The sequence below is a fragment of the Lampris incognitus genome, chromosome 3, assembly GCF_029633865.1.
Source record: "Lampris incognitus isolate fLamInc1 chromosome 3, fLamInc1.hap2, whole genome shotgun sequence".
Taxonomy (NCBI): domain Eukaryota; kingdom Metazoa; phylum Chordata; class Actinopteri; order Lampriformes; family Lampridae; genus Lampris; species Lampris incognitus.
In genome coordinates, this window is record NC_079213.1 from 9,724,434 (window position 1) to 9,736,423 (window position 11,990).

Genomic DNA, 11,990 nt, shown 5'->3' on the forward strand with positions numbered 1-11,990 from the left:
ATTTGCTGTACTTCCTCATTCCACCACCAAGTCTCATTGTCTTCCTTCCGCTGTCCTGATGACACACCAAGTACCTTCCTAGCTGTCTCCCTCACTATTTCTGCAGTGGTTGTCCAGCCATCTGGCAACTCTTCACTACCACCCAGTGCCTGTCTTAACTCCTGCCTGAACTCCACACAACAGTCTTCCTTCTTCAACTTCCACCATTTCATCTTCGGCTGTGTCTTCACTCGCTTCCTCTTCTTGGTCTCCAAAGTCATCCTACAGACCACCATCCGATGCTGCCTAGCTACGTTCTCCCCTGTCACCACCTTGCAGTCTCCAATCCCTTTCAGATCGCGCCTTCTACATAAGATATAGTCCAACTGTGTGCACTTTCCTCCACTCTTGTACGTCACCCTGTGTTCCTCCCTCTTCTTGAAATATGTATTCACCACAGCCATTTCCATCCTCTTCGCAAAATCGACCACCATCTGTCCTTCCACATTTCTCTTCTTGACTCCATACCTTCCCATCACCTCCTCATCACCTCTGTTCCCTTCACCAACATGTCCATTGAAGTCCGCTCCAATCACCACTCTCTCCTCCTTGGGTACCCTCTCCACCATGTCGTCCAACTCACTCCAGAATTCTTCTTTTTCATCCATCTCACATCCAACTTGCGGGGCATATGCGCTGATAACATTCAGCAATAAACCTTCAATTTCCAGCTTCATACTCATCACTCTGTCTGACACTCTCTTCACCTCCAGCACGCTCTTGACATACTCTTCCTTCAGAATTACCCCTACCCCATTACTCCTCCCATTCACACCATGGTAGAAGAGTTTGAAGCCACCTCCGATACTCCTGGCCTTACTCCCCTTCCACCTGGTCTCTTGCACACACAGTATGCCTACCTTCCTTCTTTCCATCATGTCAGCCAGCTCTCTCCCTTTACCAGTCATAGTGCCAACATTCAAAGTTCCAACTCTCACCTCCACATGCCTACCCTTCCTCCTCTCTAGTTGCCTCTGGACATGCTTTCCCCCTCTCCTTCTCCCAACAGTAGCATAGTTTCCACCGACACCCTGCTGGTTAACAGTACCGGTGGCGGTCGTTGGTAACCCGGGCCTCGACCGATCCGGTATGTAAGTCTTATTTATGACCCGCATATTTGATTTGGCAAATATTTTACGCCGGATGCCCTTCCTGACGCAACCCTCCCCATTTGTCCGGCACTAAGGATGCACTGGCTTGTGCATCCTCAGTGGCTGGGTTGTCTAGGGCGCAGCGCAATTTCGATAAAAAATATTCTACGTTGACTGGAGGCTTCCTGTGCATCTAGGCTGACGGGAACATGAAGTGTATATAAATAAGGCTGATATTGAACAGCAGATTGTGGAGAAGCGCTCTTAAGTGACATTTGTGTGGCTCTTAAAAGAGCCGTTGTGGGTTGTCAGGTGACGGGGCTTAAGCACGCTCTCCGCGGATGCGGCGAGCCAACTGAATGTCCTTGGGCATGATGGTGACTCTCTTGGCGTGTATGGCGCACAGGTTGGTGTCCTCGAACAGACCGACCAGGTAAGCCTCGCTGGCCTCCTGAAGAGCCATGACAGCGGAGCTCTGGAAGCGCAGGTCAGTTTTGAAATCCTGGGCAATTTCCCTCACCAGCCGCTGGAAGGGCAGCTTACGTATCAGCAGCTCCGTGGATTTCTGGTAGCGACGGATCTCTCGGAGAGCGACGGTACCGGGCCTGTAGCGGTGAGGCTTCTTCACACCACCGGTGGCCGGGGCGCTTTTACGGGCGGCCTTGGTAGCGAGCTGCTTCCTGGGGGCTTTGCCACCGGTGGATTTACGGGCGGTCTGCTTTGTTCTAGCCATAGTAGACGAAAGTCTAACTTCTCCTTACTAAAGACTTAATGGCATGCTGCAAACGCCGTGGTTATATAGCCAGAGCCGGAGTCCAGCCACACGCTGATTGGTCTTAGCCAGGAACACGTGCTCTCTGACAGATCCTTATTGGAGGAAAGACGCTTTGAAAAACCCGCGGAACATTCAAACTAAAGGGCGCCTCCCTCCTCACCTCAGCTTCCTCATAACCCACCCAAGTCTGAAACAGAAGCAAATGAAAAATTAAAACCATCTCACATTAATATATGTATAGATCATTAAATTGTTGGTTGATGAATGAAATGCTAAAATATAGATTATCTAGTAGATTATATCAATATGTAGGTTATAGTTTAGAATATGGATTGATAAGTGTTTATTATAACCGATTGTCTCCCCAATGACTGGCAGTGAAAAATCAAATAGGCACACACATTTCCCCTAAATTTAATAAGACTGGTAAGAAAACAAGGTTTTAAAGATTTTGAAGAAAAATATGAGTAAAAAAAACTTTAAACTGATCCCTTAAAGCTCAGATTGACTGGTGAGAATGGAGGAACATTTGTACACATGTCCATAGTTTTGTTGAAGATTTCAAAGAAATAATTATAATTACCAAAATAAATACACATTGAGTAATTATACTGTCAGCCAATAAACTGTTGCAAAAAATGTAACATTAAGCATTTTTAGATGCGACTCTAAAAAACGACCAGACTCGAATTCGCAACTGTTCGGATTTCCCTTTGATGCATGCATGAGGGAAATGAGAATGTGGAGGCTTCATAGATCACTAGGGGGATCTGACAACCCAATTTCCCTTGTATCCATGAACAGCTAACAAATCAAGCCCAGCCAACTTTTATTTCTATAGCTGTGTGAGAATTAAACTGTTCCGGTGTTGGACGTCACAGCACATGATAAAGTATCACTGATAACAGAACAGCTCTCTGGTGAGGTTGTGCGTGGCTCTTAAAAGAGCCGTTTGTTTGGTGTCAATGGGCAGATTACTTGGAGCTGGTGTACTTGGTGACGGCCTTGGTGCCCTCAGACACGGCGTGCTTGGCCAGCTCCCCGGGGAGCAGCAGGCGGACGGCGGTCTGGATCTCCCTTGAGGTGATGGTGGAGCGCTTGTTGTAATGCGCCAGGCGAGAAGCCTCACCGGCGATGCGCTCGAAGATGTCGTTAACGAAAGAGTTCATGATGCCCATGGCCTTGGAGGAGATGCCGGTATCGGGGTGCACCTGCTTCAGGACCTTGTACACGTAGATGGCGTAGCTCTCCTTCCTGGTCTTTCTTCGCTTCTTTCCTCCCTTGCCGGCGGCTTTGGTCACGGCTTTCTTGGAGCCCTTTTTGGGCGCTGACTTGGCGGGTTCAGGCATGACGCTACACTCGTAATTCTACAAGAGTAATGGTGGCGGCTTTGCTCAGATGCTGTACTTCTACACAATTGATGCAAGTTTTACTGTGCTGGTCCTTGTGTAAGATTGGTCAAATACAGTCAGCTGACTGCGCATGCGCCATGTCGCGCGCCTCCTTGGACTAGACAATTCTTCCTGTTGTTCCTTTCATATTAATTTTGTGTTCCTGGTCCAAAATGACCGCTCCATTATAGCTGATTACAAATCCATAATAATAAATATATTATCACCTAATGTTTTTTAGATCAATATAAACTTAAGTTCTTGTGAACATTACAAGTTTTGAACTTCTATTTGCTATTTATGGCCTGTAGGCCTCATTGACCTGAGCTAATACAACTAATGTCTTAATAAAAAAAAAAACATATATATATATATACATATATATATATATATATAATAGTAGCAGATATTGTTTTAAAGTAAACAAAAAAATTAAGGTGGTTATGAGAAAAGAAAAAAAAAGGTATCACGTTCAGCAAGCAGGAGCTATTTTTTATGTATAAAAAACAGGCGTGTGACTCATCCATAAGTAACTGATATACGGGTTCAATAATCTTATATTTTTCAACGTGTAAGGAACGATTTTATGAAAAATCGTGTTAAACTGTTTTTATATTCTCATTTAATGGATGATTTTAACCCGTTATTTACAATAGACAATAATTTGCAGATTGTTGATCTATTGATTGCTTATTATTCAATCTGTCACTGCCTGTTGCATTATGGCGTGCCAGTCTTTTTTTTAATAAACTTTATTGCAAAATATTGAAATGTACAAATATAGCAGACATGTATTCCACAAAATGGTACAGTAAGAAATGACTGAATAAATAATAACAAAACAAATCTACTAAGGATTATGAAAACGAGAAAACAACTCATACAAAAAGAAAGAAAATAAATAAATAAGAGAAAAAACAAACAAACAAAAGAAACAAGTGACATCATTCCTCTGAAAATATCCTTGTACAGCTTAATGGTTTTGTTACTTTAAAACTTACTGTAAAACAGTCATTATGTATTTTAAACAGGGCATGTCAGTCTGCAGCAGTTACAACACCAACAGTGACGTCACTAAATCAACTACAGCTATAGGACATAGAGAATTAACATAAACTTGTGGCTATACTGTCATGCCCCTCCCCCAAAGAAAACAAAGCTGTCTTCCAGTCAAATGCTGTCTGGTCTAACCAACCACTGGAGAACTGAGGTGTTTTGTGTCATTTCAGAGTAATAAAGTGTGTGACGAACGATGAAGTCGTAACAATCCATTTCACTCATATTATCGTTTCTAGGTAAACTGTCGATACATTGTATCCAAGATGAATCGGTTTAAGTTTGTGTCATGTTCTTAGCTGGATGATCTATTGTAGAGCATGCATCAAGACGTTTATAGGTGAGGTTGGGTTGTTGCGAAATGCTCTTTCATTGTGATTGTGGTTGGCTCTTAAAAGAGCCTTTGGAGGTGTTTTATCAAGACGACGTGTCCATCTACTTCTTCTTGGCGGCCGCCTTCTTTGGTTTGGCCGCCTTCGGCTTGACCGTCTTGGGCTTAGCAGCCTTCTTAGCTGCGGTCTTCTTGGGGGTGGCGGGCTTTTTGACCGCCTTCTTGGGGCTTTTGGCGGCCTTCTTGGGGCTCTTGGGCTTCTTGGCTGCCGCAGGTTTCTTGGCCTTCTTCGGGGACTTCTTGGCGGCTGCGGGTTTCTTAGCTGCCGCCTTCTTGGTGGCTGCGGGTTTCTTGGCCACGGCTTTCTTTGCTTTTACCGCCTTCTTGGCGGGTTTCTTGACGTCTTCCGCTTTCTTATTGATTTTGAAGGAGCCCGAGGCGCCGGTTCCTTTGACCTGCACCAGAGCGCCCTTGGTTACCAGGCTCTTGACGGCCACTTTGACGCGAGCCTTGTTCTTCTCCACGTCGTAGCCGCCGGCAGCCAGAGTCTTCTTCAGCGCTGCCAAAGACACGCCGCTTCTCTCCTTAGAGGCCGACACGGCCTTGACGATGAGCTCCCCGACGCTGGGACCACTCTTCTTGGGGCGGGGCGCTTTCTTCTTGGCCGCTTTCGCCGGAGCGGCGGCGGCTGCCGGTGCGGGAGCGACTTCTGCCATTTAGTCTTTAGTCTTCTTCTTCTTCTACTGTTGGGAGACGCGAACTCAACAGAGCCAGTAGGCTGATAGAGGGGAAGGAGCGCAGGCAGGGATATAAACACACTGTGAGAACCAGAGAGACTCAACTGCCCCAGTCTGGCGTCTGCGCTGCTGGAGCGCTGCCACACTTGTGTTTTCTCTCTCCGATAAAACACCAAAAATCACCTTCTCAAGTCAAACAATCACTTATAAACAATATCGATCATGAAGGAGACCCTTGGCACCTCATAATAAACCCAGTTAGAGTGGAGCAGACGTTTGCCTTCCGTTTCGAGACATGGGAAACCTCATCTATACACTGCCAGTAACTGCAACACGCTCCGATATTCGGTTTCTAAAACCTTTTAAAATAATTGGATTCAAATCAACAGTCGTTTACCAGTTGCTTGAATTGTTTGACAAACATGGACGATCAAAAAAGTCGTCATTTCCAGAGAATTTCATTTTAAAATCACGCTTTCTTCATGTGGGCAAACACACTCTTGGTGGCGATCTGTCGCCTCTTTCAGCTCAGCTTCCTGTGTGAGATGGAAAAGTGGCTGGAAATATTTATCTTATATTGAATGCATTAATAAACTATTACAGAATAGCAACATCTCAATAAATTGGTTTAAATGTATTGATAACAGTTTATTGAAATCCGTAATTAAACTGCTGGTACATTGTATTATATGGTAGTCTGTTGTCCACGATGTCTTGAATGTGCAGTCAATGTACATATAACAGCCATGAAGGTAAAATCCAAAGGAAACATGTGCACGTGTATGAGGAGCTCCAAAAAACACACATTTTACATCAATGTCGCGTTTGTATTTTTTAAGTGCCTGATTGGTTGGATAAACAAGATGAATTATTTTGAAATATACATCTTTAACTTTGTGGGTGACACAAAACGTATCATTAAAGGTCCGTACTACATTCCAGTCGATGTTTTCAAATTGAGAATTCAAAAAAAAATTGCATGAGGAGTTGTATAATTAATAAGTACGTTCCTAATATATATCTATTATTAGGATTTTCCCCCCTTAATGTCCATACCATTTAACATAATCTTCACAGCAAAGGTAGGAGTTTCATTATACATATCACCTTGCTAGCTGCCTCTAAGGACATTCTTTATATAATGGAGCCTGATAACAATAGGGCACCATCGAGGTACTTTATAACGATGAGGCCAGTACCTGAAAGCAGGCCCTAGCATCCTTTTAAGAGAATTGGATTAATCTCGGGGGAATGATTTGTTGTTTTGCAATAATAACAGTTATGATTGTCGGTCCCATGTTATGGGTATTTGATTCTCTGCCGGATACCAATATGGTAACCCCCCGTTACATCCTCATTCAACACCTTTCACACCCACCATAGCCAAATTGCCAGACGTAAAGATGACTTCAATGTCTTTATGTACAGGAGAGATAAGCATGATAGAGATAGCTGTTTACTAACCATTGACCCTACAGTTCACCCTGGTTTAAGTTTGGTCGAAGTAAGCAAAGTTTATCGGTCACGGATAAGCGATAACAGCGTGATCCTGCTATGCGCTACGTCGCCCTGGCGAAACTCCTCACTGTCAGGTGAAAAGAAGCGGCTGGTGACTCCACGTGAATCGGAGGAGGCATGTGGTAGTCTGCAGCCCTCCCCGGATCGGCAGAGGGGATTGAGCAGAGATCGGGATGGCTCGGAAGAGTTAGGTAATTGGCCGGGTACAACTGGAGAGAAAAGGGGGGCAAAAACCAAAAAAAAAAAAATGTTTGGAGATAAGTAAAACTTTAACAGTTTACACAACTCTCTATCGTCCCTGCATCTCTTGAAAATCGGTCCTTTGTACTTCTTCTTGAGCTGCGTAGTGTTTGGACATTGTTTGAGTTTCATGCTCAAACTGTTCCACAAATGTACCCCACAGATTGAAATGCCCACGTCATGACCCGCTCCAGATCCTAGGTCATGTTTTATGGTTTTTCATATTGCACAGTGTTTCCTGTTTTATTTTGATATTAACGGATGTGTCTCGTTTCGGGCGTCTCTTCCTGTCAAGTTGCCCTCCTGCGTGATTAGGGGTCCCACCCTAAAGCGTTCCACCTGTGTGTCATTGTCTCCCCCATGTGTTGTATTTATCAAGCCATGTCTTTTCTCCCCTCATGTTGCCAGTTCGTGTTTACACCCGTGTGAGCGGTCCAGTATTATTTTCTTGTCTTCCCAGTAAGGGTTTTGACCATCGCCTGGTTTTTGTGGCTCTGCCTTTTTTGCCTGATTAATCCTTTTCGGAACGTTTAATACCTTTGTCAGTCTTCTTTGTGGGCCCTTCGTCATTGTCAGCTTGATGTAACCGGTTATTTTCTTGCCCGGTGCGGGATTCGATACGTGGTGCACTGCACCACAAGGCGACATCGCTAACCGCTCGGCTAAAGGGTCAGACCCGTTAGCTAGGGGCTAACGTGTCTTATTAGTAGTTTACAGTCGTCACCCTCCCCGGAAGCGCGCCCTCGCGCTTTGTTATTCCCGCGCTCCGAAAAGACTTCTGAGGATCTGTACACTTCCGGATCCCACCGCTGCCACCAATGTAACCGGTTATTTTGTTGCCCGGTGCGGGATTCGATACGGGGTGTACTGCACCACAAGGCGACATTATTAGTAGTTTACACTGATAGTGCGAACTGGCCACAATATGAACTCCGCAGACTCAGACCCGGTTCGTACTGTCCCCCCCCCCCCCTCCACTTGCCCAAACCAGAGCGATTCTCCGGAGACTGCAGAGCCTTTTTGACACAATGTGAGTTACATTTTGAAGTCCAAGCCCCTTCATTCCCCTCCGAAAGGACGAATTTGCTTACACCGTCTCTCATCTCGTGGGCAGAGCGGAGGCCTGGGCCACAGCGGATTGGAGCCGGGGTTCAGCGGTTTGTAACTCACTAGCTCTGTTTATTAAGACTTTCGGCCAGATCTCTGAGACTACAACGCCAGGTCAGGAGGCTGCCAGGTCCCTCATCGCCTTAAGGTAGGGTAATCGACGTGTTACAGACTATGCCACAGAGCAGCGGCAGCTAACAATGTGCCATGGAGAGCCATACCCATGGAGAGCCATACACATGGCTCTCCAAGATTTGGTAAAGCCACCCCCCCCCCTTGCTTTTAGGCAGTTGGAGTGTCGTAAATGTAATTTTTTAGCTTTTTGCTGTTCCAAATGAATCTAGAGATCATCTTATCCCAGGCTATGAATTTGTTTTGGGGAACATTAATTGGGAGAGATTGGAATAAATCCCTGTGGCAGCTGTGTATATTTATGCTGTTGCCCATGGTAAGTAAATGCCAACCGAAACGGGTATTGACACTTCATGCTCGAAGGGATGCTAAAAAATGCTGAACATAGGTTAATCACCGTGTAATGCCGTGAAGATGGCAGCACGTTTGTCAGCAAAGTGTGAGGATTTGGAACTTCCGCATCATAATCTTCCACTACTTCGTTGATTGCTCGTAAGTCATGGACTAAACGATATTTAGATTTGGCTGCTTTTAAGATGGGGTGGATTGGTGTGTTGGCTGTGGAGCTGTTTTTTATTTAAACTCCAGCCTGTACGAGTCCGTCAATGGTTTTGGAAATGCCTTCATCAGCCTCAGCTTTTATTGGATACTGCCTGATTCTAGGTGGTCTGCATCCTGGTTTATGGTTAATTTCTACTGGTTCAGCAGATTGGACCAGACCTACATCCATGTCATACTGTGACCAGAGTTGTTGTCACTTTTGAGAGCATGTCTGCTTTTAGGTCTTCCTGGCTCATTAGTGCCAGTACCTGTTCTGGCAGTCTCATCACCGTGATGAAGTTTTTCTCTAAGCTATGCCAGATGTTGAGATTTTCAGTTTTCTCTCATTTCTTGGACCGTGTCTCCAACACCACTGGTCCCAAGTGTTTTGACTCAGTCGGGGCTTACCAATAATGAAATATGGGGAGTAGCATGGGGCCACTTTGAACTGGAGTTTTGAGATACAGATTTGTTTCAATTTGTATAGCTGCACCTTGTTTCCCAATTATTATTATTATGGATGCAGCACTTATCTGCATATTAGGCAGTTGCTCTTTCATCCATTTGTCATTAAACGTTTCATTGTTTTGTTCACGGTGTTGCAGGGTACAATGGTAGTCCAGAGAGGGGGTGACTGCCTCTGGTATCTGTGCCTGAATAAAGGGTAGCCATTTGTTTACTACTTCCTGCTGGATCTGTCCTAACCAAAATACAGTTGCTGTGCTGCCTGTTCCTAGCACTGGCATCTGCAAGGCTTTGTTGCTTATGAAAATTCCATCTGATGTGCATGAGATTCTACACTACCGTTCAAAAGTTTGGGATCACCCAAACAATTTTGTGTTTTCCATGAAAAGTCACACTTATTCACCACCATATGTTGTGAAATGAATAGAAAATAGAGTCAAGACATTGACAAGGTTAGAAATAATGATTTGTATTTGAAATAAGATTTTTTTTACATCAAACTTTGCTTTCGTCAAAGAATCCTCCATTTGCAGCAATTACAGCATTGCAGACCTTTGGCATTCTAGCTGTTAATTTGTTGAGGTAATCTGGAGAAATTGCACCCCACGCTTCCAGAAGCAGCTCCCACAAGTTGGATTGGTTGGATGGGCACTTCTTTGAGCAGATTGAGTTTCTGGAGCATCACATTTGTGGGGTCAATTAAACGCTCAAAATGGCCAGAAAAAGAGAACTTTCATCTGAAACTCGACAGTCTATTCTTGTTCTTAGAAATGAAGGCTATTCCATGCGAGAAATTGCTAAGAAATTGAAGATTTCCTACACCGGTGTGTACTACTCCCTTCAGAGGACAGCACAAACAGGCTCTAACCAGAGTAGAAAAAGAAGTGGGAGGCCGCGTTGCACAACTGAGCAAGAAGATAAGTACATTAGAGTCTCTAGTTTGAGAAACAGACGCCTCACAGGTCCCCAACTGGCATCTTCATTAAATAGTACCTGTTAGAGCCTGTTTGTGCTGTCCTCTGAAGGGAGTAGTACACACCGGTGTAGGAAATCTTCAATTTCCTAGCAATTTCTCGCATGGAATAGCCTTCATTTCTAAGAACAAGAATAGACTGTCGAGTTTCAGATGAAAGTTCTCTTTTTCTGGCCATTTTGAGCGTTTAATTGACCCCACAAATGTGATGCTCCAGAAACTCAATCTGCTCAAAGAAGTGCCCATCCAACCAATCCAACTTGTGGGAGCTGCTTCTGGAAGCGTGGGGTGCAATTTCTCCAGATTACCTCAACAAATTAACAGCTAGAATGCCAAAGGTCTGCAATGCTGTAATTGCTGCAAATGGAGGATTCTTTGACGAAAGCAAAGTTTGATGTAAAAAAAATCTTATTTCAAATACAAATCATTATTTCTAACCTTGTCAATGTCTTGACTCTATTTTCTATTCATTTCACAACATATGGTGGTGAATAAGTGTGACTTTTCATGGAAAACACAAAATTGTTTGGGTGATCTCAAACTTTTGAACGGTAGTGTACATCCTAACTTGCTCTCCCTAATAGATTGACTGGAGTATTATCTGATATTAATATAGGGATGTGAATTTCTTGATTATTCACAGCTAACCATACTGGTGCTGTGGTGGGAATCAGCAGCACCTTACCCAACCGTCTTGACAAATTGTCTAGACCGGGGGACATGAGAGGCATAGGATTGTGAGACACGGGTGTAGGCGACCCCTGTATCTGTCATCATTGGTGTGCTTTTTGCCTTCAATTTGAACCTGTAACATTGGTTCACTATCAGCTCCCCTTGAGATCATGGGCAGTTAGATCCTCTGGGCACCCCTAGTACCCCTGGTTGGGGCCCTGCCAAACACTGACAGGTCCCAAGGGGGGTGTCATGTCCTGCTGTGTTGTTTGTGGCCATAGCTGTGTGGGCATTTTTTTTCTCAAATGTCCCATCTGTCCTCAGGCCCTCGGCCCATTGTTGGGTTTTCCTCCCGGCCTCCTTCCTCAGGATGGTCCTGGATGTCCTCTACCCCTACCCCCTTGGTATCCTCCTCTTGGATAGAGAGGTTGTTGGTGTGTATATATACATTTTCCTGCTCCCTCATGTTGGTAAGGGAGCCTGTTAATAAGACCATTGATGTCCATGGAGTGTACTGCATGACTCTCCCTTTTACCAATACAGGAGCCATAGCACCATTTTCTCCCCCCTTTTCAGGAGAATGAAGACTCCAGGTGGAGGGGTCCAGTCCCAACACCCCCAGCCTCTGCTCCACCCGCACTTCCCCTCCTCAGGGGTGAATGTAAATGAGCTAGCCAGGGTTCCAGTGGCGCAGGGAGTTCCTTTCTCTCCTCTCAACCTTATCTGCTTTAGCTGTTCTGCTGCCTCCCCATTATCCATTATCCCCATTACCCTCCCCATTTATCCAGGCTTGGGACCGGCACTAAGAATGAATGCATTGGCTTGTCCATCCTCAGTGGCTGGGTTATAAGTTAACAGAAACCAATGAGGGGGGGGGTGAGAATGTAGCTTGGAAGAAGAAACGGTTGAACATGTTATCTGTC

At 44.9% G+C, this 11,990-nt stretch overlaps 3 protein-coding genes across 3 annotated transcripts; all 3 read right to left on the minus strand.

The window, feature by feature from the left end:
* Positions 1 to 1,452: 1,452 nt before the first annotated feature.
* On the minus strand, positions 1,453 to 1,881 carry LOC130110510 (histone H3). The gene has a single exon (XM_056277627.1). The coding sequence runs from the start codon at positions 1,861 to 1,863 to the stop codon at positions 1,453 to 1,455; it is 411 nt and encodes a 136-aa protein (XP_056133602.1). The 5' UTR covers positions 1,864 to 1,881.
* A 953-nt stretch (positions 1,882 to 2,834) lies between these two features.
* Positions 2,835 to 3,265, minus strand: LOC130110593 (histone H2B 1/2-like). The gene has a single exon (XM_056277751.1). The coding sequence runs from the start codon at positions 3,252 to 3,254 to the stop codon at positions 2,880 to 2,882; it is 375 nt and encodes a 124-aa protein (XP_056133726.1). The 5' UTR covers positions 3,255 to 3,265; the 3' UTR covers positions 2,835 to 2,879.
* Positions 3,266 to 4,156: 891 nt separating this feature from the next.
* Positions 4,157 to 5,399, minus strand: LOC130110107 (histone H1-like). Its single transcript, XM_056277089.1, has one exon. The coding sequence runs from the start codon at positions 5,397 to 5,399 to the stop codon at positions 4,788 to 4,790; it is 612 nt and encodes a 203-aa protein (XP_056133064.1). The 3' UTR covers positions 4,157 to 4,787.
* Between the last annotated feature and the right edge of the window lie 6,591 nt (positions 5,400 to 11,990).

Excerpts from the sequence above, each read along its gene's own strand:
- LOC130110510 (XM_056277627.1), bottom strand. The coding sequence starts at position 1,863 with ATGGCTAGAACAAAGCAGACCGCCCGTAAATCCACCGGTGGCAAAGCC.
- LOC130110593 (XM_056277751.1), bottom strand. The coding sequence starts at position 3,254 with ATGCCTGAACCCGCCAAGTCAGCGCCCAAAAAGGGCTCCAAGAAAGCC.
- LOC130110107 (XM_056277089.1), bottom strand. The coding sequence starts at position 5,399 with ATGGCAGAAGTCGCTCCCGCACCGGCAGCCGCCGCCGCTCCGGCGAAA.